The sequence below is a fragment of the Argopecten irradians genome, chromosome 16 (assembly GCF_041381155.1).
Source record: "Argopecten irradians isolate NY chromosome 16, Ai_NY, whole genome shotgun sequence".
In the NCBI taxonomy this organism is placed as follows: domain Eukaryota; kingdom Metazoa; phylum Mollusca; class Bivalvia; order Pectinida; family Pectinidae; genus Argopecten; species Argopecten irradians.
This window is the reverse complement of record NC_091149.1, coordinates 9886657-9913799: the sequence shown is the minus strand read 5'-3', so window position 1 is coordinate 9913799 and position 27143 is coordinate 9886657. Positions and strand designations below refer to the sequence as shown.

At 36.3% G+C, this 27143-nt stretch overlaps 1 protein-coding gene across 1 annotated transcript in view; it reads right to left on the bottom strand.

The window, feature by feature from the left end:
* Nucleotides 1–1219: 1219 nt before the first annotated feature.
* Nucleotides 1220–27143, bottom strand: part of LOC138310671 (uncharacterized) — a 31673-nt gene continuing 5749 nt past the window's right edge. Inside the window, exons 4-28 of the mRNA XM_069252000.1 lie at nt 26676–26834; nt 25552–26170; nt 24766–24942; nt 23939–24156; nt 23463–23571; nt 22226–22990; nt 21878–22107; nt 21218–21343; nt 20036–20194; nt 18768–19398; nt 18228–18407; nt 17761–17978; nt 17263–17371; nt 16349–16899; nt 15420–15636; nt 15029–15151; nt 13863–14041; nt 13391–13553; nt 12778–12876; nt 7322–7445; nt 5906–7010; nt 5274–5438; nt 4547–4702; nt 3166–3789; nt 1220–2207 (exon numbers count right to left, since the gene is read on the bottom strand). Coding sequence (XP_069108101.1) covers nt 1959–2207; nt 3166–3789; nt 4547–4702; nt 5274–5438; nt 5906–7010; nt 7322–7445; nt 12778–12876; nt 13391–13553; nt 13863–14041; nt 15029–15151; nt 15420–15636; nt 16349–16899; nt 17263–17371; nt 17761–17978; nt 18228–18407; nt 18768–19398; nt 20036–20194; nt 21218–21343; nt 21878–22107; nt 22226–22990; nt 23463–23571; nt 23939–24156; nt 24766–24942; nt 25552–26170; nt 26676–26834 — 7455 coding nt within the window. The 3' untranslated portion in view covers nt 1220–1958. The remainder of the gene's footprint in view (nt 2208–3165; nt 3790–4546; nt 4703–5273; nt 5439–5905; nt 7011–7321; nt 7446–12777; nt 12877–13390; nt 13554–13862; nt 14042–15028; nt 15152–15419; nt 15637–16348; nt 16900–17262; nt 17372–17760; nt 17979–18227; nt 18408–18767; nt 19399–20035; nt 20195–21217; nt 21344–21877; nt 22108–22225; nt 22991–23462; nt 23572–23938; nt 24157–24765; nt 24943–25551; nt 26171–26675; nt 26835–27143) is intronic.

Genomic DNA, 27143 nt, shown 5'->3' with positions numbered 1-27143 from the left:
AGCAACATGGTGAAGACACTTCTTATGAAGGCAGTGAAACCTGAGGTTATTGACACAAAGTACTCAAGTATGGACCTCACAAATGACAAGAACTTGCTCCCCCGCATAACAAAGTAGAGATTGGCTTTGCAGCTGAGAAAGCATTACATGATGCTAAAAGGGGGAATGACAAAATCAATGATTTCGACAAGTTTATAGAGTAACTCGTATTCAGTGCCCGTAAGTGTTTGTGCTCTTTGCTTCAATTGAGAACAAAAACTCTTGATTTAGGGCGTTAAAATGTCCACTTTTACTACAGTTCTCTTCTTCCTAACTGACAACAAGGGCAAGCTCTCATGTTTAAGCCCAACTTCAGATGGTGGTATTTTCCAGCGTTCAGCTCATGGATGCACAGAAAATATGCGGAATGTTGATCATGGTCATTGCATAAACAAAAACCCACACAATCATACCGCATCAGTGATAGGGAATGTGATGCTTGTCTGAGTCAGTTCAAAGTGTTTCTTTGTGAAATTCCTGTGATAGGAAAGGAGGTGTTCGAAAACTTTGATCCATACTCGTCAAGATTAGATGAATTCCTTTCTGTCCACTTAGACAAGCAACAGTACAAGGAACTATTTGAAGTTGTAAAACTTCTCCTCATTCTTTCACATGGCCAGGCTACAGTGGAACGTGATTTCTCAATTAACAAAACACTTGAGGTTGAAATATGAAGGAGCATACTCTGGTGGCACAGAGACCTATCTGTGACTTTGTTAACAATTTTGGTGGAGTCTTGAAAGTTCCAATCACCAAGGAGCTACATGCAAGTGCTAGAAATGCACGACACAGATATAAACAGTACCTTGACGAAGAGAAGGAAAGGAAAAGCACAGAGAAACAGAAGAGAAAAAGGAAATGTCTAGAGGAAGAAGTGGAGAATTTGAGGGAAAAAAAATCAAACAAAATAAAAAGGACCATGAAACTTTAATTAACTCAGCTGATACATATGCCCTTAGAGCAGAGAAAGAAGGAAACCTATCGCTTATATCGCATTCAAACAGCTTGAGGGAAAAGGCGAAAGAAAATGCAGAAACAGAAAAGTCTCTTGATAAGGAACTTGCAGCCAAAATTAAAAATTTAAAGGACTGTTGAATCCTTCCTTGGATAGTTCTTTGTATGTATAATCCTATGAAAATTAAACTGAAAAGTTGCTTGATAATTACAAAGCAATTCTAAATTGTTTTGTTATGTTATTTTATTTGTAGTAGTAAATATGAAGCACTGTCACTTAATTGAATTTCTGTAGTATGGATTGAAGACAGTATAAACAAAATGAAATGAATACCTCAAGTATTTTGAAGAGTGCTTGCACATTGTATACCTTTCTGGTATGTAATAATTCTGTCAATAATCACTTACTGAACCAGGAAAACACATGGTTCATTGCAAAATTATACCTTTAATATCAAAATATTGCGCGAATCATGTTAAAATATCTACAAAAATGTACCTTGAATATTGAAAAAAAAATGCTTGAAACGTGCTTGAATTTTGCTTTGAAAAACCTGTACCAACCAAGAGAAAGATTTGGTGCAAAGACGACAATTATGAATAACTAAGAATTTACCTTACATTTATTTTAACGGGATACAAATTTTCTCGAATTCCAAAGACTTGCGAATAATTGTAAAAGACGCAATTACAAATCACAATAGGCTTAACATGCATTAATGGCGAGTTAGTTAAAATCAGCGGAAAAATATGGTAAAGTTATTACTCCTTCAGAAAGGAATAGAAATAGGACAATTTAGACTCTATTTGTGAATATATTAAATTCATTCAGCTTGATCAAATGTTCTTTTACATATACGACGTTATTTTTGATAAATTGAAAAAGTTGGTGTTTTGAATGATTCATCGTAATATATACGCTAAATGTCTAGTTTAAAATGGTGTCATGAATGGCGTTTGTCTCTTTAGGACACAATTGCTTTCCTAATTTTTGTGTGGACAACTTGAAGCATTATCAGTTTGCGTGCACTGTATTTGTCACCCAGAGCGACGATGGTACCACGGTCTTGACTCATTGTGACGAAAAACACGTCAATTCCGGTTGAAAATGCGCAGATCTCACTTCCGTCCTCCAGGCGCCAAAGTCTGATTGAGCCATCACGTGATCCGGAAACTACAATTTCGCCATCTTGTGAAATGGCTGTACACCAAACCTAATTAGAAAACAAAATTTAAAATTAATGAAGTCTTTTAAAAATTAAATAAGGATAAAAAGGTTTTTTTACCGGATACAGTCACATACAAGGATACTTTTCAATCAACAGACTGTTTAACAGTCTGCAATACGTCGTTCTCGAGCTTCTACCAAAACGACTTTGGTAAGTAGTTAAGTATAATCTACTACACAAAAAACTATAATCAACAAAGAATGCGACAGAGGTTCGGCATTATGGCATGCAAAAATGTAAACAATATTGCAAGACTCTCCCTCCTAACTGAGCTTCGTTCAGGGTACCGGTGTAATTTACAATTAAACACGTTTATAATGAAAAACGAATTCATAGTTATAGTAGCAATTTAATTAAAATTAGACTGTTCTACGATACGCGCAAATTAATGATTAAAAAACTCCACGTTCCTCAACATGACCCCTGCGGTTAACAATCAGCGTCTCGCCTACGGAATCTTCGGTATGGTTGATTCTGTCGGAAGTATAAATTGCTAACAATATATCCCGAGATGTTCCGATTTTAGGTCAACATCATAGTTTGTTTGTTTGATTAATTAACGTCCTTTTAACAGCTATGGTCATATAAGGACGGCCTCCCATGTATGCGTTGTGTTGCATGTATATTGTGCCAGTGCCATATGCGTGTTTTGGGAGACTGTGGTATATTCATGTTGTGTCTTCTTGTATAGTGGAACTGTTGCCCTTTTTATAGTGCTGTATGGAGCCGGGCTAGAAGTCTAATTTTGATAAGATTAGATAGTGATTTGTATTCTCTGTCAAATTTCTTATAAAATGTTTGCATTACGTGTACATGTATAATGTCTTTTGTACCCATATGTTCGTTATAACCATGTTTTATTGTATATATCCTTTAATGACATCTTTAAGTTGAATTTGGATATTATTCGCATAAATTCAAACGAGAACTGTATCTTGTTTACCTCATCGTCGTGTCCTGTGAGCGTTCTGGTTAACTGCTCCCGGTCCATGTCCCATATCTTTAATGTCCTATCGGCAGACGCAGAAACCAAGAACTTCTGGTCCTGTGAAAGAGCTAATGCCGTTACTGCAGCCGCATGACCATGTGATTCCGAACCTGCCAACAGTTGGCGACGAGTTTGTCCAGTGCGCAGGCTCCAAACACTGAGGCTTCCGTCTCTTAGGCCCGTCACTGCCTCGTCACGTGGTAATAAAACTGTACAATCCGAAAATGCGTCTAGTTTTAGGATGTTTGCGTTTTGTATCACGCCATTTGCCTTAGACATGTCAAAAGTAAGGAATTCAATCTGGTTGTCGAAGCTATTTGTGAACCCAGCCACACAGTACTTATCCTGCTTTGACAGAGCTAGAAAATTGACGTAATCGTTATTACCAACAGGGGCATCGTAACGGACCTCTTTCTGCTTCTGGTTGCCCATTAAGTCCCAAACCGAAATCGTGGTTCCGGTACCAAATTTGTCCGATTTAGCAAACACTACAGATTCCTTACTATCAGTCAAACATATAGCTGAACAGGTATCGGATGGACACATCTCCAGTGGTCGTCCCGTCACGAAGTTCCATACCTGTATAAGATGAATCACATCTTAAATGAGTTCAATTTACCAAAATAAGGATGCTGATAGTATATAGACTGAACCTTGGATAGTCCGGATTGCGAATTTTCCGGACTGACAGAATTTGTTTACTGAATTAATCTGTTCCTTGACATTTCAATCAGGATTGTTAGGTTTTCTGACAATCGGCGTCCGGATTATCGATGGCCAATGTAATACCGTATAGTGGGTTATTTTCGCGATTTGATCTTAAAATAAGAGAATTTAATATTATCGGTTCTGGGTTTAATTAAAGGTATACATAATTTCCTAATATTTCGTTGATCTTATTTTCGCGATTATACTAGTGTCCCGTGAAGATAACCGGCTATATGGTATACTGGTGAATTAATGTTCATTTTAGATAGATTGTGGAATGGGAGCTTCTTTATATAAAGCCTAAGGTTACATATTGATTATGCCCCACCTTGAAATTTGATGGAGGGGCATATGCAAATTGATCACAAATTCATTCAAATCAAAATAAAAGCAACATTCTGTTATTTTGGATTTTTTAAAATTCTTTTTCTTATAAGCTTCGCGTATTTTGTCTATTTCTTCATAAATACAAAACATGTTGCGAATAATGATGATTGTAAATGTGATATATTCAGTTTACTTAACATTTTCAATCATTTGTGATATTCTTACATTCATTTTTGTAGATAGATTAGTACGATAACCGTATATAATGCGTATTACCACGTGAATATCTTACAATACACACCTGTAGATTTTTATGAGTGACGCCTTTGCCTGTTGAGAAAGCATTGACGTCTATGTCGGCTTGTACTGTACCCACGAGTAGACTATCGTAGCAGGCTAAATAGAGGTTAGAGGATCCAGCAGTGTCTCCCTTCATAATTCGTACCAGCTCGCCAGTCTAAGGTCACATAAAAACATAATTATACATTTATTGATTAGATCGACAGTTTCCACTGTAATAAGTAGACACGAATATACCAGAGCCTCTCAAAAGATACAGAAATCCACATCCCGCAACACAACATATTTAAAGTTTAGATCGAGAGTTTCACTATTATGTAAACACTACACGGATATTCGGTTTCCTGCCTAACCCAGGACAATACAAAAACGGCAAGTGTTCCTCTTTTACAGGGAACACACCATGAATATACCATGGCCTCCCATCAACACACCACAACAACTGTTAATAGGACGTTAAACAGAAACCAAACCAAAACAGTCGGTGTTAAATCAACCAGAAACCTGATTGTTTGATTTAGCTAAAATATTCCACATGTAGTTTCATAACCCCATTTGTTCTTTACAGCTATATTTTCAATATCTAAATGCAAAAGGCAAGAATACAAGATCCATTAGAGAAAACTGACATGTGGTTTTCCAAAACGTATGGGAAAAAAACGTATGTAACAATCAAACGTAATGTCACCTGTAATGTATTAATATATTGCATCATAGCATCTGCGTACCTGCATGTTCCAAACCTGAGGGGGACCTGAAGAGGAGCCGGTTACTACACACGAACCGTCAGCAGTCACGAAACAGCAGTCTACTCTCACTTCCTCGCCAGCAGCTCCAGGAGTTACTGCTAGAGGCGAGTAGGACACTTGTCCCAGCTGACTGCCAGTTCCAATCTACACAGAAAAGCATATCCCATGTAATTTGCATAAGATAAGCCCTCTGGGACAATACGCCTCTACATGTTTATTGCACAAGATCCTGGGTAAGGAAGATCGAATCATACATACGCAAGTGGAATGTACTTTAAATTATCATAAGGTGCATGTATATACCAAATATAAGGGTGTTTGATTCTTGTAAAATAGTTTCTTTTCAAAAGGTAAAATACTTCGAAATTTCGATTTAATCTCATTTAGCGTCACTCGGCTGATATATATATATATATATTGTATTATATGAAGCATTTTTTGTTTAGTATCTCCTTTTCGTAGTTGCTGTGGAGTCACTGATATGAAAACAACGAACAATTAAAAATAATTCGTTCATTGGTGAAAGAAAGTAAACACGAATATATATCGTTATGCAGTATCCTGTATTGATTGTATATCAATATTAAAGTTAAACGAGTGTAAGAACGTACCTGATATTTAACAGTAGAGCTAAAGCCTTCTTGTTTTGATAAATTGTTAGACTTGTAGTTTGAACATGTTTCGTTGTATCCCATGGGGAAATCGTAATCAGCATTTGCAGAATCTATAAGTCCTTCTGTGCTGGTACTCAGGAACGCCCCACCACCGCCGACACCAATCGCGTGCGAGTTTATGTCTGTTGTAGATCGTGAATATGATGAGGATGCCCCTGTATCCATCAAAGATGTCGTAGATTTCATTGTCCCTGAGTCAATAAGACACGTCGTTGACCTCATCGTGCTTGAGTCCCAGGTCGATTCCTCATTGTAATTTGCAGCTCCCTGATACCTGTCAGTTGTCATTGATACTCCAGATGTGGAGGAGTAGAAAACCTTGGAACTTTTCATCGTTGAGCTTTCAGTTGACTGGTTAATATGTAGAGACTGATCGCCTGACGCTGTGTATTTGGAATCCCCTGAGGCTGAGTAATGTGCGAATGCAGATCCACCTGCCTGTTGATTCGATCCACCGTTGACAATGGTAACCTGAGAGCGATCAACAGTGGAAGCGTATCCATCCTCTTCGCCACATCCACTTATTGACTTCGCCATGGATAGACTCGACATCTGTTGCTGAGCAGTTTCACCTGCTGACACGCCACCGGAAATGACATCACCTGTTACTTTCGCGCATGCGCTTCCTGCACTAGCACCTCCTCCACCAACACTACCGACTGTCGCGAGGTTTCCGCCTCCGAATCCAATTTTCGCTAGATCAAAGTATCCACCTTTTCCGCAGCAGGGCAAAATTCCTGGTTTGCACTGCCACAGAGCCCAAAGCATACTTGCAGCAAATGCCAATATCCCAAGTATAGTACCGATTAACGCTCCAGCTCTTGGTCCTTCTTTCGGTATCATTACAGGCACCGGCGCAGAAACAACAATATCTTCTGCATTCCTAGCAGCTGCGACTGGAACTGATGAACCTCCACCGTTTGTGCCCGGAAGTATGCCATCTCCGATGAGGATTTGATTACTTCCTGTCATATTACCACCACCAATGCTGCCACCACCACCAATAAAGGACGGGATGAATAAATAACCATCATAGTTGGCACTGAAATGAATAGCACTGAAATGAATAGCATGTGTTGCATAGACACTTTTTAGCAGATAGGTTATGTTCAAGTACACCATCCAAGTGATACATAGGTATACGAAAAATCACTAGTTTAAACAGGGCCTGAAACATTATAGAAACGTCTTGTAATATGAAACAAAAACTGGTTAAGCCAATGACAACAACACGGAGACAATTATTCTTTGGTGTTGTCTGAAACAGGACGATGATTTCGTAAGTGGTTTATCGAAGGTTCAGTTGATAGTGTCCGGATTATCGAAGATTCACTAATATCTTATTATCCTTACCCTGGTAGAATTAGTTCGTAGTGATGGTCCTGGACAAAGCGTGTATTCCCCGTTACGGTGTAGCCGGTGGTGTTGTTTGTCATCAGATATTCTTCAATAAGTCCAAATCTATTATAGTAGAGCCCTATGGAATATAATACCATGATTGCAGATACATAAAAAATGTTTATTGTTACCTTCAAACAGACCCCCCCCCCTGTGTAACATAGAATATTATCTTTTCCCTAGCAACCACGGGATATCCTTGTGAAGTATTCGTGAACAAGAGTTTCCACTATAAATGATTATTTCGGCAAATGTGCAAGGGCTTTCGAACAGAGAAAAGCGTAGAGATGTTTTTTTCATATCTGAGAGATACCAATTATAATATCTTTTGTTTACAAGATACTCACTTCTTACATGATAACGAGGATTTTGAATGAATGGGGGTATGAGTTTTATTTTTTGTCTTTTCGTGCAAATTCTCGATGGGTATCTTTCCTTCTTAATAATAATTTTGAATGCGAAATTCACAAAGAAAAAAGATACATCAGGATTATTTTTTTTAGCATTAGACATAGAAATAGAAGGTTCACACATTACACTTATAAATATTTATGGCCCCAATCAAGATAATCCAGACTTTTATTCTAAAATATCTGACGTTATAGAAGACTTTGATTGTACCCATACTATTATTTGTGGTGATTTTAACCTTGTTTTGAAACCCGAACTCGACTATGACAACACATATGAAAATATAAATAATCCAAAAGCTAGAGATAAGGTTTTAGATATAATTGATAATTTTGGTCTTGTAGATGTTTTTAGAGAACAACATGAAAATGTTAGGAGATATGCATGGAGGAAAAAGAACCCAGTAAAACAAGCACGTTTAGATTTTTGTTTTGTTTCAGAGAGTCTTCTTTCTAGTATTAATTACACAGGTATAGACCCTAGCTATCGTGCAGATCGTTCCTTTCCAAAGATACTGATAACGTTAAATGAATTTAAAAGAGAAAGAGGGACATGGAAACTTAATAATTCGCTTTTACATGATTCAGAATGCTTGAAAATTGTGAACAACTGTATTGATGATGTGAAGAAACATTATGCTATACCAATATATGATGTAAATAATCTTGAAAATATTCCAAATTCTGAAATTCAGTTTACTATTAATGACCAGTTATTCTTGGAAACAGTGCTTATGGAAATTCGAGGGAAAACAATTTCATATGCTTCTTATAAGAAAAAAAACCGAAACTATTTTAGAAAATAACCTTAAAAAAGAAATACAAGATCTTGAAGCCGGGGAAAAAGGTAATCTAGAAGTAATTAATAGAAAAAAGGAGTTAGAGAAGATAAAATCGTATAAGATTAAAGGGAGTATAATAAGATCAAGGACAAAATGGGCGGAAGAAGGAGAGAAGCCTACTAGATACCTTTTTTAATTCAGAAAATCGAAACTATATCTCAAAAATAATCCCAAAATTACAAAATGACAATAACATCATGATAACAATCTGATTAAAATACAGATCCTTTTTATCACTACGTTAGATAAGAGGATCTGAGAAAATCCCATTAGGGGTCATGTCCAGATGACCTTTGTAAATGGCCAATCAAATTGCTGCTGGCAAAATTTTGACAGTGAATTCAGGGGACGAAATAGTTTGAAAATCTGTCAGAATTATTTCCGTGTAGGTAGTCATCTCGTCCAAAGAGCACAATAAAGCTAATCTTATTTGTATTTTGGGGCGAAATGGCGTTGTCAATTGACAGAGCAACGTGTAGAAAATACATTTGATCTGAATTACATGTGGTATAAAGGTCATCCGAACATGACCGTTAATCGGATGTTCTCAGATCCTCTATTGAACGGAGTGGTTAAAAGGATCTGTATTTCAATCAGATTGATCATGATAAAAACAGGAGGATATATTAGAGGAAGTCTGCTCTTTCTATAAAAATACCTATGGTGTCTCAAACAATACTGACAACAATATACAGCATTTGAATTTGTCTGGTTATCTTAATAATAATGATATTCCAAAACTATCTCAGGAAGAGTCTTACTGTTTAGAAGGAGAAATTACCTATGAAGAGGCAGGAAAAACTCTAAAGCTAATGTAAAACAATAAAATCCCCGGGTCGGATGGATTTAGAGTTTTTTTTAAATGTTTTTGGGGAAAATTGGGAGAGTTTATAGTAAGATCTATTAATTTTGGTTACAATATAGGACAACTTTCAATAACACAGAGACAGGGTACAATAACATGTATTCCTAAACCAGATAAACCTAGGCATTTCATTAAAAACTGGAGACCAATCTCGTTATTAAATATTTCTTACAAAATTGCATCAGGAACTATAGCTAATAGGATAAAAACTGTTCTTCATAAATTAATAAATGATGACCAAACTGGATTTCTAACGGGTCGCTATATAGGGGTTAATACTAGACTTATATATGACATTATGCATTACAATATACCCGGTATGGTCCTGATGATTGACTTTGAAAAGGCATTTGACTCAGTGTCCTGGCATTTTATTGAAAAGGTTCTGCATTTCTTTGGTTTTGGTAATAGTGTTGTAAATTGGTTCAAAACGTTGCATAATAATGTTCATTCAGCTATGAATCAGGGGGGAAATATTTCATCTTTTTCGATATCAGGAGGGTCTGCCGGCAGTGGGGCCCTATTGCACCATATCTGTTTATTCTTTGTGCGGAAGTATTGGCTATAAAAATAAGGAGTAATAGAAATATAATAGGTGTCAATATTGACAACTACCCCATTTTATTATCGCAATATGCGGATGACATATCACTGATACTTGATGGTTCTGAGCAGTCACTTAGGGAATCGATAAAAGAATTAAACAATTTTGCAGATATTTCAGGTTTGAAAATGAACATTGAGAAAACTCAGGTCATTTGGATTGGTAGCAAAAAGTATAGTGTAGATAGTTATTTACCAGAGCTTAATTTACAATGGAGTAAAGACAAATTTACGTTGTTGGGGATCGAATTTAGTGTAAAAATTCACGAAATACCAAAATTGAACTTTGACAAAAAACTTACAAAACTAAAATCTTTAATTAAAATTTGGAAGAGAAGATCATTAACACCTATTGGAAAGATTAACATTATCAAATCATTGCTCGTTTCTCAATTTAATCACCTTTTCATCTCATTGCCTAATCCAGATACTAAATTCATAAACAAACTTAATTCAATTCTATTTGATTACCTGTGGGCTGGAAAGCCAGATAAAATAAAGAGGGAGATACTTACTCAAAATTATGTTGATGGTGGTTTGAAGATGATCAATCTTGTTGCTTTCATAAACTCACTTAAACTTACATGGATCAGAAGAATTTATCAGAGTAATGAGAAATGGCAGATTTTACTTAAAACTTATATTGACACAGATCTTCTTGCACATTGTAGCTCGGAATATATTAAGATATGTATAGATAAATCTAAAAATAAATTCTGGATTGATGTATTCAAATCTTGGTATTTATTAAATTCAAAATACCTTGAGAATGTTCTAGAGAAAAACATTTTGAAAGCTCCTATTTGGTATAATAGTAAAATCAAGGTAGGAGGGAGATCTGTCTATTATAAACATTATTACCAGAAAAGCATTTTTGTTATAAATGACATGATAAAGGAGAGTGACAAATTACTGTTTTACACATTTGAGGAATTTATTAGAACATATCGAGTAAACACAAATTTTCTACAGTATAAAGGTCTTGTCGCAGCAGTCAAAACTTTTATTGCATCATACAATTCACACATACAGGACATTTTTGTATCCATACATACCTCTCAATTTACAGATTTTTCTTAGGGATAGAAAGGGTTCAAAAATTAGCTACAATATTTTTGTTAAATCTGATATAATACCATCCGGCACCAGGAAGTGGAATGCTACATATGGCAACATAGACAAAGTGACCTGGTGTAAAATATATCAATTGCCCTTTTGTATAACAACTAATTCAAAGCTTCAGTGGTTCCAATATAGAGTAAATCATCATTTTCTTCCAAAATTGGATTAGTTGTCTCCCCTCTATGTACATTTTGTAACTCTGAACGAGAATCAATAACTCATATCTTATTGGAGTGTGAAGAAGTGCAAAAATTATTATGTAGTCTTGATACACTATTGGAAGCTCTTTTAATCCCCTTTTCAGTAAACAAACAATCTTTTCTTTTTGGTCTTCTTCATCGTAATTTTCTTCCCAGTAACAAAGTAGATAATGAAATAATCATAATCATCAAACAGTATATTTATAGAACAAGATGTTTACACAATTCATTGAATATAAATGCTTTTGTAACCATAATTAAAGACAAATATACAATTCAAAAATATAATGCCTATGGTAAGGACGAAAGTACTAAGAGTAAATTTGATAAAGAATGGAAAAAATGTGATTCACTTATTAATTTGTGATACATGTATTTTAAAATGTGCATTTTATAGTTATAACTTTTTTAACACATTATTTCTTTATAGCAGTTATGCCCCCAGTTTTATTTATTCATAATCCAATTTCTTTATAAAGCCCTCCACAAAAGCCGAAGTATATATACTAGATATTTATATCTGTTCTTCAGTTTCCATTTTTTGTTTCTCGTCGCTACCATCTTGTCTTCAGCTATCTTTCCCTTCTTCTAACCCCTCTGCCTTTTTTTCTATTTTATTTTCTTAAATTTCTTTGATCTTTATCTAATTTCTCTTTCTTCCAAAACATTGCAATTTACTTAACATTCACACTATGGCATTTTTCTTTGTTCTTTTTTTATAAATTTACATGAACACAATTTATATACCAAAGCATCTTGTAGGTGTATGAAAGTAGATGTATGAGTACTTGGAATATGGCTGTGTGCTCTTTTTTCTATACTTTCTACTCCATATGGAATAAAACTACTGTTTTTCAGTGACTGCGTCAATTGTATAACTAGAATTTGTGTGTATATAAATCTGGTCCTACTTGTCATTGTAATACCAATTGTGTGAATCAGATGGGTAAGTGCATACTCACTGAATCAGGAGTTTACTTATTTGGAAATGGATATTTATCAATTCTTCCTATACCTGTTATTCAGCAGTTATAGCCAGTCAAATGAGTGGGCAGCAATGTTTGTTCATGTAATACAAGTGTGAGTATGTATGTATTTTCTGATAAAGGATTTGTGAATTTCTTGTACATATAAGAGTGAGAGTAAACAAGTTGATAGTTATGATAATTGGTAAATTGCAATGTTGAAAAACCTGAATAAAAAGAAAATTATAAAAAAAAGAGTTTCCACTATCACATGGAGACACAACCCGATTATACTGCAGCCTCCCAAATATACCGATTGTACCACGCATAAGAAGCCGTCCTTAAATGACCCTGCTGCTAATGGGATGTTAATCTAATAAACCAATCTAAAGCATTGACATTACCTCCTAGAAGGCCATAGTAAGCATCTATTATCTCCCCGTCTGCAGATGGTCTACCGCCAAGGAATACGTATTGCAATTGGTCGAATGAAGACTGCTGTCCTGCAAAAAACAACAAATACAAACAACATATTCAAATTAAAAAGATTACTAAAGATAAAGAAATGACTGAAAAAACACAAATAGCAACAAAACATACTCGTTATAAAATTAAAAAGAACACGTAAAGCATAGAAATGACATGAAAATACATTTTTTGTGTAAAGATTTATTAAAATAGACAAATGGAAAAGTAAGAATCATTACCGGCGATATAGGTTATTATTATTCGATTCCATTTCAAATTTAAGAATTGAGTGGCGACAAGAATTTTACAAACTTTGGTTGTAAAAAAAATAATGCGTATGTATCACGTGATAAAATGTCTATTTAGGTTGAAATGAAGTACAAAGTATATCGGAACGTGACCCCTATGGGGGTGTTGCCAGATTATCTATGAAACGGAGTGCACAGCAGGAACTGTATAATTTAATCAGCTTGACTATGTGCATTAACTGTATCATGAATGCTTCTGCATAATTAAAACGATCGTGTAGACAAATAAAGGTAATAGTACCGTCTATAGTAGTAATTGCCCCGTCGACCTTGAGACGGGCGCCTAAATCGTCCCTGTAGAAATGGACCACGTGGTACTTCCCGTCGTTCAGACGCTTGTCTGCCAATTTCATCGTCTTGACTCCCATTCCAGTATTGTATTCGGCCACCAAGTTACCACCAGACTACAACAAAATATCACATAAGCATCCCGCCTTTAAACTGTCACAACAAAGATAATTCAATGATCAATATAACTATTGCGGGGATGTCTTTATGTCTAAATCATTTGTCCTGCCATCAAGATTACGAAATAACGGATGCAGAGGGTTTTTATGTAGTTCTACATGTATTGTTTGTGCTATCCCATGTAGCATGTTAAAATAACCTTAACAGAAACAAAAACACCATAAATATACGTCGTAATAACCATAGATCCGATTTAGACACGGCCGGTTTTAACAGATTACACACTAAGCAAACCATCCACTCACCATACGTATAACTATGTACTCGTTTCCGGTGGAACTCTCCAGTCTCATCAACGTACCATCCGCACGCTTCGTCATGAACCCAAACACAATTGAATCTTGAGGGGAAGTTACACTTTGTCTTAAAGTGTAGGTTATTACGCCAGGTCGTTCGCGTTCTCCAAAGTAAACGCCGGTGGGATCTTAATAACAAATAATAATGCTTACAAAGAATTTCGCTTAAGCAATAAATGGATGTGTTATCTTCCTTGATTTGCGATGTTTATCTGACGGTTCATCATTGAGCCAGCTTTATGTAACTTCTCAAGCATTTCTAGTTGGTTAGGCACAGAATGAGATAAATGTGAATTGAAAGCTGTGAAAAATATTAAAATATTCGAAATGGCATTTAGTGCTGTAGGTATTATTTTTATTGTTGCAAATGTATCATATAGCTTATATGGATCATAAGCTTTGTTTGTGTGTTTGATTGTTTAAATTAACGTCCTGTATTTACATTTTTACTGCAGTCCCACTATGTTACCTTACTAAGAGCAATTGGAAGTCATATAGAATATATGAACTTCAATCGCTTCTTGTGACGTCACAATTGTCGCGCCAGCGATCACGAAAAACGGCTGTTCAAATGGTTGTTCCATCCTTGACGATAACAAATGATAAGTTCATTATAGAAGCAAGATCCCTTGTTATTTCATCATAGATTTATTCCCAAATGTAAACATAAGCATTGAACGTCTTTCAGTTGGCATTCATAGCCAAAATGAATGTCAACTGTATACAGGCAAATCCAACATGAAGCGCTATTTGCCTCTGTCCAGTTGTCATTCATTTTGGCTATGAACGCCAACTGAAAGACGTTTAATACTTAAATGAACAGCCATGGTCATGTAAGGACGGCCTCCAATAATATGCTATGTGTTGTGGGTATGTAGTAGAAAGTGCGTGTTTTGGGAGACTGCGATATATTCGGTGTTGTATCTTCTTGTATAGTGGTTGCCCTTTTAGGGTGCTATATCACTTCAGCATGTCTCCGAAGACACCAAAGAACACACCAACCCCCAACCCGCACCGGTAACAAGCAATTCATGACATACGCTTCGTCAATCTACTTCTTTAAGTATGTAAAATTCAACAGGGCTTTGGTGGGTGGGGGGAGACAACTGACTTACGTAGACCACAGTGCGGTCCAGAGTATCCAGTTTCCTCACAATCACATTGATATCGGGTTACTCCTATACTACATGTACCGCCGTGCTGACATGGATCGATTGGGGGACAAAATCCGGTGATGTCTGCAAAAGAATTAGGAATATCCATCACATTATGGTGTTAATTAATTAGTTATCTCCCTAACCTCAGTTCGAAAGTTATCTCCCTTACCTCAGTTCGAACTCGCCAGGAAAATCGAGCCTTATAACCTTTTTATCCGTGACCATATCATCATTCAAGCACTTGACTTCCCCTTCATTCTCCCAAATGTTATTCTCTGGACCATTCGAGATAATACAATTTTAAGTTATTTGATATCTGGACAAGAAATATCAACATTAATGATTTTACCTTTACAGATGCCTAGAGTCACCGATTTATCTTTCGAGTACATATCCAGGTTGGGTTTCCCTGTGTTAATGTATACGGAAGCCAGACAGCCTATGAAGCCATTGTCAGATCTGAGGATGCTCTTCACGATGTTGTTAGTGTAAAACATATTCCTCGGGATCCCTCCAAGGAAGAGAGGGCGTGTTGGCTCCAGCTCAGAAACGATAGGTACGGATCGCTGAATCAATAATATATGTATATACTTAGTGTTTTATATTTTAGTTTGTTTTATATAAAGATTTAATTATAAACAGGTAATTAGTTAATAGGTATTGGGCGCTGTATGAATAAAATATATGTTGTATTTAGAGTTATTTATTTTCATTTGTTTTATATCTAGAGTAATAAATGTAAACAGGTAATTATATATAATTAAAAAAACAGGTTTTGAGCGCTGCATGAACAAAAGATGCACATGTATATTTTTATATAGAAATATACTTGTAAACAGTAATGAATCATGAATATGTCAAAAATAACTTCTTTAAAATCAATTTATAAGTTAGTGTTAGGGTGAAGACTTATATAGGCAGTGTCTGGTTTTTTCCATCTATTTCAATAATTGTGAAATAATTTCTATATAGACATCTTTAGGAACACTTCATAGACGCAACGTTAAACAATTAAATCCGACCGCTCTCGTTTTCATCTTATGTTATTCGTTTTCATATTTTTCAGGAACGGATGACCATACTTAAATGAGACAATACTATTTTTAATGATAGTCTATTCGGGTAGTTGTGGCGATTTAAATTCGCGGGGTCAATAGTTCAGGGGGGTTAAATGTCGCGGATCACTGATTCCTAAGCGAGTATAGCGAGAATAAACCACCCGTGAAATTTAATCATTATACCGTATCTAAACCTGCGTCCAAACACTGATATCCTCACCACTTTTTCGTCCACACGGATCCTATAGAACCGTTGGGTATTCCTCGTCACTCCTGTTATGTCCACGCTATGCCATTCGTTATCATTTACAGAATTTTTCACACTGATCACGGTACCATTGGTCCCAGGGTTACAGGCAAACATGGCTCTTCCCTGGACCAGTTCGAAGGCAATGAACGCTCCATTCCGTCCTTCATTGAAAAGAATAACTCCATTCGGCTGTCCAGTTCTGAACTTGAACTTAATATGCAGCGCTGTTGAAACCGGAAGTGTGCCCAACTCCAGATAAGCTGCTCTGGATGTCAAGGTCACGGGGTCATATAGGAGTGGATCATAATCTTCTGTAGGAGTAGCGTTATACCATGTGATTCCAACATTAGGAACCCCTTCGAGTCGACCAATAATATCAATATCATCCAAATAAGCGTTTTGCATATAGCCAATGAACGCTGGAAGTTGTCCATCAATGTTTGTCCCTGTTTGACTTCCGCTTCCGCTGCCGAGATGAATTCCGCTGATGTCAATGTAGTGATCCTCACCTCTGAGAGTACCTTTTTAATGAAATAGATATTGATTCTATTGAAATGTTCCATTTTTATTAGTTTTGGTATTTGTTGTTACATTAATGTATTTCGCAAAATCTGATCGATGCGAAAATGTATACTCATATTACTATATCTCGAAAATATCGACTCATTCATTTGAATTTCATTTTAAGTTAAAATTAACAAACAAAATGGACTGATTACAAGTTTTCTGGACTGCCGAATGCTGTTTTCTTAGTCATTAAGGTAGTTTTCCCTAATATTTCCATTTCCCTCCGGACCGAGAGTTTTCCGGAATGTCATATCTATCAGCATCTGCATTATCGGTGAGGGGCACTGTATAAGGATTACAGCGTAAACTTATCCTACCTGATATATGTGGTCGTTGATCTACCCAGATCTCCATCCCCTCGTCTCGTCTTTGTACATATAGGTTATGCCAGATATTATCATTCAGGTGAGAACCAGAGGAGTGAGTCTGGGAAATAGATAAGTGGCAACATAAAACAAACATGTACAGATCAAAAATTCAAACGAATTCGAAGCACCATCGAATGTGGTTAAGCTTTTTGTGTGTTTTACATATTATTATATCAAATGTAATACATTAATCGGAAGTTGTAAAATGCCAAATATAAACGACCATCTTTGACATCGAACTCTTGCTTCACTTTGACCTAATAATCACATATTTCGTTTGATGTTTACATGATTAAAAGACTAATAACAAGATGAGATGGTGTGAATGGGTGATATTACAGATACTTCTTAGATAACCAACATTTCAGCTCAAATTAAACAGAAATTAGGTAATAGATAGGCACGGCTTGAGGCGAGAAAATGATAAAAGGCACTTTTCAATCTTACGTCAGTGATTCCGTCTTTGTGAACTGTAATCCTAACGCTTCCATCCACCAATTCCCCTTTTATGTAGTCGTCGGTAGTGTTCGAATAAGTCTGGAACAACATCGCCCGCGGGAACATGGTCTTAAAGCGGACTGCAATGTCGTTAGTATACGATTTCTGTGAGACCCGTTTACGGTAGATAGCACCATGGTTTCCGATAAAGCCACCAACCAATGCAACTGTATGAAATAGAATACAAGAAGTATAAAAATTAGAAATGAGGATCACGTCTATTGTTTAGTTGACAAATTATATATTGGGTTATTTGAATCAACCGTTAGATAAGCGCATAAAGGGGAAAAGAAAAACAAATATATTTATTCGTGTTGATGATATAAAATGTAGGTCAGTTTTCGAACCATGCATTGTCTTGTCGACTTTAAATTGTTCCCATGTGGGTAGTCTATTGTATATGAATCTGCACTTACGTTTGGAACATGTCGGACCTGTGTACCCAGTTGATGTACAATCACATTCAAACTCATCAAGACTGCTATAACATGTCCCACGGTTGCACGGGTTATGTCCACATGGGTCACGTGATACACAACCTGAAGTGATCGTTGCGTCGTCCGTCGGAAGTGACCTCATACCACGTAATTCAGTGACTTAAATTAATGGTGTAAAATGCAATTAGGCATCAGACGCATTTTCTAAAGGTACAATTAACTATCTGGTATGGAATGAAATCGTAGCTTAAGGATCAAACGTATTTCAGCACGGTCATATGTTAAAAAATATGCGGAAAAGAAAATGTGATTTGTTAGCACGAATATAAATAAGCGCAATTCGATGGTTCAGTACTCTTAATAACTTTTTACTAAAATTAGCACTGTACATGATTAAGCGCTTCAATGGCAGCATTAAAATAAGAACATTTACAGTATCTGAAACCTGATGCTATTGAAGTTTAGTCTTCTTCTTTCAAATGCATATTTTTTCAATTACGCATTTCATGTATCTCATACCTGTTGCCGTTATATTTAGTTGTATCATGCAGCCATTGAAGCCTTCGCCGGACCAGATATAAGGGGGATAACTCGGCAGGCCACTGATGTACTGTCCGCCATTAAAATTCCTCTCACTTTGACTACGAGGATCTAATCGTTCGCGAACGACGTTGGTTCCCACCGACGCCGTCAGGACATCAGAATGGACTGCGAGCCGGACGTAATTGGTCTGACCATTGTTGACCATACCCGTAGATATCTGTCGCCGTTGCATACCTCTTCTTCCAAAATTAAACAGCACATACACCTTGCCATCAAATAACTCGACCCCAAGGAATACGTCAGAGTTCAGGCGTTCAGCGAACCAGATCAGGCCACGCCTGTCAAATGTCCGAAAAGAAAATTGAATTATTCCATCTGAGGTTAGGTCAATATAGTTCCCGATCTTCCAAGCAGACGAACGGAATGTCACCTCCCCCAGAATTGTAACGAAGCTGCCTGATGTGGGAGGGTCAGTAGGAGCTGTGGGAGGCAGGGTCAAATCAGGGTCATCTGATACCACCGCCTGACCAACTATACTGTAACCGTTCCTGTCCACCTGTGATACCAAGTCCATTGAGGCATATGATGTACCTTTCTGGTATTCAATCTAAAAAGATAACGTTAGTAAAGAATACTTCAATTTTGCTTGTAACAAGCACATTCATTGACTTAAAAATTTACTTCATCGGCACATGAAGGGGAAAATGCCATGTAACGTCGCCTCTGATTGGCTGAGATAATGGCGTAGAGATAATGGCGTAATGATTTCATAAAAAGGAGTCGCAAAATGAATTACGAATTTCAAAGAGATTAGTAAATTGAATTATGATGATTAATTTTATCAAATTTGTATATTATAAAGCTATATAAAAAAACAAGTGAATTTTATTGATAACCGATGCGGTTTATTTTGAGTACAATCATACTTTCTTTAAATTGGTAATTTTTTTAAATATATTTGTATATAGCCTAATTATAAATGTAAACAGTGAACATTACTGACAGTCGGATTTTACAAATCTCACGACACCATTTAAGTTAGTAAATTTTGATACCACGAGAAATTCATCAAATTCATAGATGTACATGTTATAGCCTGTCGTGTGAATGACTATTTCAAAGACAAAGATAATTCGCGAAAATATAACCCCGCGAATAAATTCCAATCAGTATATCGTGAAATTTTACACCTGCGAAATTTAATAATTATATACAATACGTCAATCGGTAAAATATATACTGACCTCGGTTATCTGACCACCAAAGTCCCCGGACACTTGACCACGAGTGTACGTATAGGTGTCAGGTGACCCGCCTACGTATACGTTACCACTGGACGCCAGTTGTATTGTCGTTTGATACACAGTCTCTTTCGTCAATGTATTGTCGATATAGAATTTCAGCTAAAATGGAAAACAATGAAAAGGGTATTTGAAGAACCTAACATCCGTATTCTTCGGTTTTACAACAAGGTTTGAGAAATTTGTTTATAAGTGTTTATCAATTTTGATAAACAGCGGATTTTGGAAGTTGTACGTGTCATCGCAAGTCGTCTTAATAATGCGACTAGTTAAAGGGACAATTCAGTCTAAGAGAACATTAAAATTTGTACATATATCGGAAAACCCCCTGTTCTAATGGAAATTAGATCAGTTGGTTTTACTGTGATATGCCAGAAAAGCCCATGGTGGTGAAATGCGTGTAAAATGTTCAAATTCACTCGCTGTCCGCCATTACACATTGTGGTTGAACATCTTGTATGACGAACCCTGTCCCTTGCTCGTAGAGTAATGCTACTTTTGTCTAGAACTGCTCAAATCGCTCTGACAGTAGTGCCTTTACCTTATTAGATGAATTGTCTTACCTAAAATCATTTTATCACCTCCACGGTGGTTATGTATTTCATTTGTTTAACGAGCGCGACTTTGGCTCGGGTATGGGTACAGCGTACATATTGTACCAGCTTAATCGAATTGATCAACGATTTGTAATTACAACGGTGTCAATTAAAATACTTAACAATGACGTGGAATTTGTCAATATTTTATGTTACATGTTTCATAAGAAATGTAGAACAATATATTTATGCCATATTTTGCTTCTTTGTTTTGTAAAAAAAATAGCCTGAGTGAATTGTCCCTTTAGGTTCATACTCATGATTGATTTGCAACATAATTTACTGTTGAAAAAATAATGGACACGAGTTATATATAAATATAAATAAGTAAAATGCGTAATTCAATATTTTAAGAGAGAGAGAGGGGTATATCAGATAGAGAGGAGTTGTGAAACGAGAGATGTAAAAGGTAATTAACATGTAAAAGGTGTTTACATAAATACGAGTAAATACGGTTTCTAAAAGAATCGAAATTAATTAGCAGACTTTATATACTCATGCGCATAATTGAAAAATAATTGTTACTCACGTTTCTGCCGACTTTCTGTAGCCTGATGTCATGCCATTCTCCATCAGCTAGGTCACGTCTCGATCCTAAATTCAAAACTTGTGGCGATCCAGTACCACTATCGATGCCAAATATAAGATTGCCACCCTGCATAAATAAAGTGTAGTGACATATTTTGAATATTTTTAAATGTTCATCGTAAATTCTTCTTTCTTGTGATCATTGATCTCTAGATAAGATTTTTACTGCAAACAAATTTATTTTTCTTATGCGGATAAATTCAGTGCGTGTTTCGAAATCGTCAAAATTAACTTACCATTAATACTACACTTATTATCATCTTCTGAACAATTTAATTAAAATAGATAAAATGTTTATTTTCATAACGCGGGTCGTCTTTTATGTTTCCCGCCGTCGTCCTTAATACCTCCCGGTAGTTGACTATCACTGCGCCAGACGGCAAAACTCCACAGTTATCATACACAAAAAAAAACGAAGTAAATCTCCACAGTTATCATATATAACGCAGGTTATCTTGCAAGTTTGGTATTGTTACCACATCTTAGGCCATCGATATGTATTTTCTTATGTTATTACTGTTTTTACGAAACCTTGCTCCAGAAAGGGAGTGGGCCTTTAATTCATATATATTATAACATTAATATTTTGGCAAGATCCTACCTTTAGCGCAAGATACAGCGTCTGTCCACTTCGTCGCTCCATCCAGATCAGACCATCTTGTCGGAGCGTCCGGAAACGGACAGAAAAGGTTTCATTGTTACTTGTCTGTCGGATAGTTCTTGGGAACAGTGTTGCCAAATCCGTGAGGCGATAAAACACGTACCCTCGACCCCCCGGGAACTGTAGGGTATGTTGTGTCACGGGATCGGGTGTGGGGACTTCACGGTTAGCTGAAAACATAAATATATTATCAGGAACTCACGCGGTTTTATTCCCTATTCTCCAAAAAATTGTTTTTATTCTAATTCATATCTGATAAGCAACGAAGACTTTCGAATGTACACTTACTATCACATGTTCCAGTCAGTATAGCCGGACTCCGGGTATATCGTCTGAGATCAGGAGTTATGCGATTCACATATAAAGACGAAAGACATCCAACGAATCCGGTTTGTGAATGCAGAGCTCTTCCTACAGCGGTGTTGTCCTTCAGCAGATCACGTGATACACCTCCGAGATACATGTTATTGAAGTTGAATGCAGGAGTGTTGAATGTATTTATGTAGATCGGGACGTCGTCGACTCGGATGAAATATTTGGATTTTCCTACATCTGTGTCGAGTTCTCTTATCTCGATATCGTGCCAGCGATCATCGTTCACAGATCGCGGGACGCGACGTGAGTAATTTTTATGTGTTCCGATGATGCCTACTAGTACGTGACCTAGAATGAGCTCGACATAAAGGGACATACCACTGTCACCCTGACATAACATGACAACGCCGGTTGCTTTTCTCGATCGTAGTTTAAACATTACATGAAACCTTCCCGCTGGACTGGTAAATGGAATTGTGAGAAACGAATCCTCGGATAGTACGGTGATTGGATTAAATACAGGTAACGACAAGCTGGCTGATGACGTCACATTATATAGCCAGTTGATGCTGACATCTGATTGGCTCCTGAGAACGTCAAACACGTATACATTTCCTATTTTGACACCCTGGAGGTAGCCGCTATATGGTATAAATCCCGGAATACTCTGACTATTTCTGGTGTTTCCGATGTGGATGTTGTCAATGGTAAATGATGGGTAGTCATTATCCAGATATCCTGTCAATATCAATCAATAGTTACTGTAAACGTGAAATTATTAGCGGCATAAACATTTTCGCTTTAGGTACTGTCAACCAAATTTCTATTGCGTTTTCCATTTTCAAACATTTTTGCAGAGATAAAGTTTCGCGAATTTAAAATTAAAGGAAATATCTTTGAATTCCATAGGCAAGCATTTTAAAAGATATTAATTTGCGGAGATAAACTTTCACGAATTCAACTTGATCGCGAAATTCATGAAAATAAATCGCCCACAGAAGAAAGTTGATTTACAGTATTCGCGAATTCATTCACGCGTGATACATGTGAATTAAGATTTGATAAAGCTACATCCGACATGCAATCCGAAAATATCCACATCTAAGTAATACATGGTGTTTAATTGTTCTTTAATACTCGGTTACATCTTCAGACAATGTGAAACCAATTCAGAAACTGTAATTAAGGGAGTCAATTCAAACAGCAATACCTATGATGTGCTCCTGGTCGTCGACCCAGAGTTCAATCCTCCTCCCCCTCCGTCGTAGGTACATCGTATGCCAGGACATGTCGTTTAAGCTATGACCGGCGAAAAATTCCTGACAAAGACAAAACAAATCCATATTATGAGAGTTTTACATTGCATTTACCTAAAATAGAAAAGTAAATATTAAATATTTGTGCATTTGTACCATAATTCGGCTTCATTATGATGTTATGGTTAGCATTTTTTCAGCGTTTTAATAAAAAAAACACTATGAATTTGTCAAACACATTTTACACTATTTTCCTAATAATGTTTTCTCATTATTAAAGTTTGTGTTTCAATAATAAAGAATAAAGGTCGAGTGTAAAGAATGTGAAATTCATGAAATAAAAAATATTTTGACGCACGTGATCGCTTTGTCTACATACTGTTATTGCCATATGATATTTCAGTGACGTATTGTACATTATAGGACAAACCTTGATTTCAGTACCGGTAAACACGGTTATTTTCAGTCGGCCATCTTTGATTTCAGCCCGGATGTACTCATTCCTCTTGCTGGCCTCGGTTTGAAACAAGAATGCATTTGGCAACATGGTGTAAAACCTCAAACTGAAATCGTGGATTTCCGACACGAAGGGCGTGCTGTATCGATACGTCACAAAGGTGTCGCTGTGAAATCGACCAATTGGGGAGACTGTAACATATTCAAAAATATAAAAACTATGATTATGATCATCTATTGAGTATATCAAAGTTAAAGGTACCATACTTTTCGTATCATCAATACAACATGTTACCCACCAATAAAAGTTTAATATATCTTGAGAAATGCAATACGTACAACGGATAGGTTTAGATTTTATACAGAGGATTAAGAGCAATACTGCCAAAAGTTATTATATTTTTGTCAGCAGTTCAGTAAAACCGTGAAACCATGATGTGGTTATAGATATATATGTTATGGAAATATTATACAATAATATATGTGTATTCAAAAATCACCGAAGCGGTTTATGATGAGAGTACACTCAGATGTTTGTGTTATATCTCAATAACATAAAAAATCTTTTCAAATCAATCCTTATAATTTTATCTACTAAAGATAATATCTTCAGATTTCCAAATTTATTTTGAGACTTTTTCTCCATGAAGTCATTATGTCGTTCTCAATCAATCATATGCGACGTTACAAGCGGCGACGCAACTTTGTTATTTATGGGTTGATTAAGTAATTTTTGAAGCCAATGAAAATTATCGTTACATACAAAATTGAATTATTATACATAAACAATAGAAGACGTACCACTGGCACATGTTCGTCCCTGGTATCCGGTCCCGTCACAATCACAGACGTATCTGTCCATGCGTTCCCGGCAGATTCCGTGGTGACATGAATTTGTGGTACAATGTGTTGTCATCTGGCAGGTAGTGCTCAGTCCTGTGTTTTCCTTTACCACCACCGGGTCTCGAATACTGGTGACTGTTTACGATAAGAATTGTTTGTTTAATTAAGAAACGTGTTAATAACACCAACAAATGAGGAACTAAAATGAGAAAAACAGCCACAATACTAGACACTGAAACACGTACAAAACGTGTATGTGAGCGCTCTCGCACACTACACACCGCATGCATGACAGGCCGTCCTTTAATGACCCTTGCTGTTCATAGGACATTAATTAATCAAACAAACAAACACAACTGTTTTGCGTAATGTAAAACATGAACATATTCGCGAGTGTTTATTTTCGCGATTTGTTAACATTTCTTAACAGCGTTATTTTTGCGATATTTCTTTCTAATTAAGATTTAAATTCGTATCAAGGGTTATGCTTCGAAAACTTCTTTTGAGGTGCAAATCGCGAGATCCAGAAACCAGAAAAATGTTCTTTACAGTATAATTAATTTTGCGCAGTCGAATTTTAGCGCAGATCCGAAAAAAAATTTAAATTAGCGCAATGCGGTGGTATCAATACCTAAAACAACTTCTTACAAAATTTTGCGCTGTACATGAATTAGGACTTGGCAGTCAGTGCGACAAGGGCTAAAATAAAACTACTGCTAAAATAAGAACGTTCTCAATACTTACTATTTTGATCTATCTTCAGTTTGCCGAAGCAGCCATTGAATCCCTTTTTAGACCACAAAAAGGCAGGATATTCACGTGGCAGACCGGCTACGTACAGTCCTCTATTGAACATCAACTGGTTTTCTTCTGTCTGCAGCAACTGGACATTAACCTCCTGTTGGTCAAGATGTACACCAACACTGCCTCGCCTGAAGTTTACTGTGACGTCATGCCAGTTTCCGTTACCTATACTACGACCGGGAAGCTCAACTCTCTTCACTCCACTGTCTAAATTGTAGACAAAGTAAAGTCGACCATCCACTAACTCCAATGCCATGAATAAAGAAAACTGACGATCCATCATACGCTCAATGAAGAATATCATGGCGTCGGAGTCGAAAGTGCGAAAGCGGAATCCAAAACTCCCGCCTCTTCGTAGGTCGAGCCAGCCAGGGACGTGGACATTGACAGCCCTCAAGGCAATGACGTCAATGATGTATTCGGATGACGTAGTTGACCTTGTCAGATTCTGGCCATATTTTAGGATGCTGATATCGCCATGCTGGTCGCCGCCATTGCTGATATGGTGGAAAAGGCTTATTCGTATTACTCTTAATGACACTGTTTTCACATATTCGGCCTAGAGTAATGAAAATTGAAAATAAAATATTCAAATTACACTGTATATTATTGAGTTATCGACGATTTTTTGAATAACATAAAATGTAACTTATTTTAGTTATAAATTGTTGGAGTAAAGTTGATGAGTAACATCATTTCTGCATGAGCACTATGTCTTTCACAAAAACCGCAAATAAATATCATCGAAAATTATTAGAAGAACATAATTAACTTTAATGAATAATCAGCCTAGTATAGATAAAGAATATTAAACTTTGCAAGAACTCTTGGCTGAAAATTATTTTTAACATAATCATAAAGTAAAAAAATCATCTATAAATCATTTTTAAAATGTTTTAGCTCACCTGCCCGAAGGTTTAAATATCTACTCGCCATATTTATAATGTATTTTAAACTTCTACTCACCAGATATAGAAACGTATTTAAAACTTCCAGATATATAAATTATTTTAAACTTCTATTCTCCAGATATATATATGTGTGTATTTTAAACGTATACTAACCAGATATAGGGCACCATTAAACGTTGAGCTGGTTCGTCCGCCAGTAAGTGACGTCATGTTTGGAGTACCACCGATATAAACGTTGCTATTGGTAACGAACTGAACTCTCTTGTACATGTTTACCTCCGTAATAAGCCGGTCGTCCACAAAGAATTTTATCTACATAAATGATAAATCGTGAACTACAAACAACTGTTAAACCAAAACAATGATGGACTTTAACAAATGATCGAACTATTTCGATCAATGTCTTAAACAACCGTTCTTGAAACTTTATCCTTTCTTCCGTTTTCTCCACCTATAAACCTGGTATTTCCTTACATGATCCTGACTGTTAATAGGACGTTAAACTATTAAAACCCAAAACCTTTAAGATATCAAATCGCTGACAGAGCATAACCATACAGTGTATTTATTATTTGGACAATAAATGAAGTTTAATCGTGTAGGTACATGTCTAAATATAGC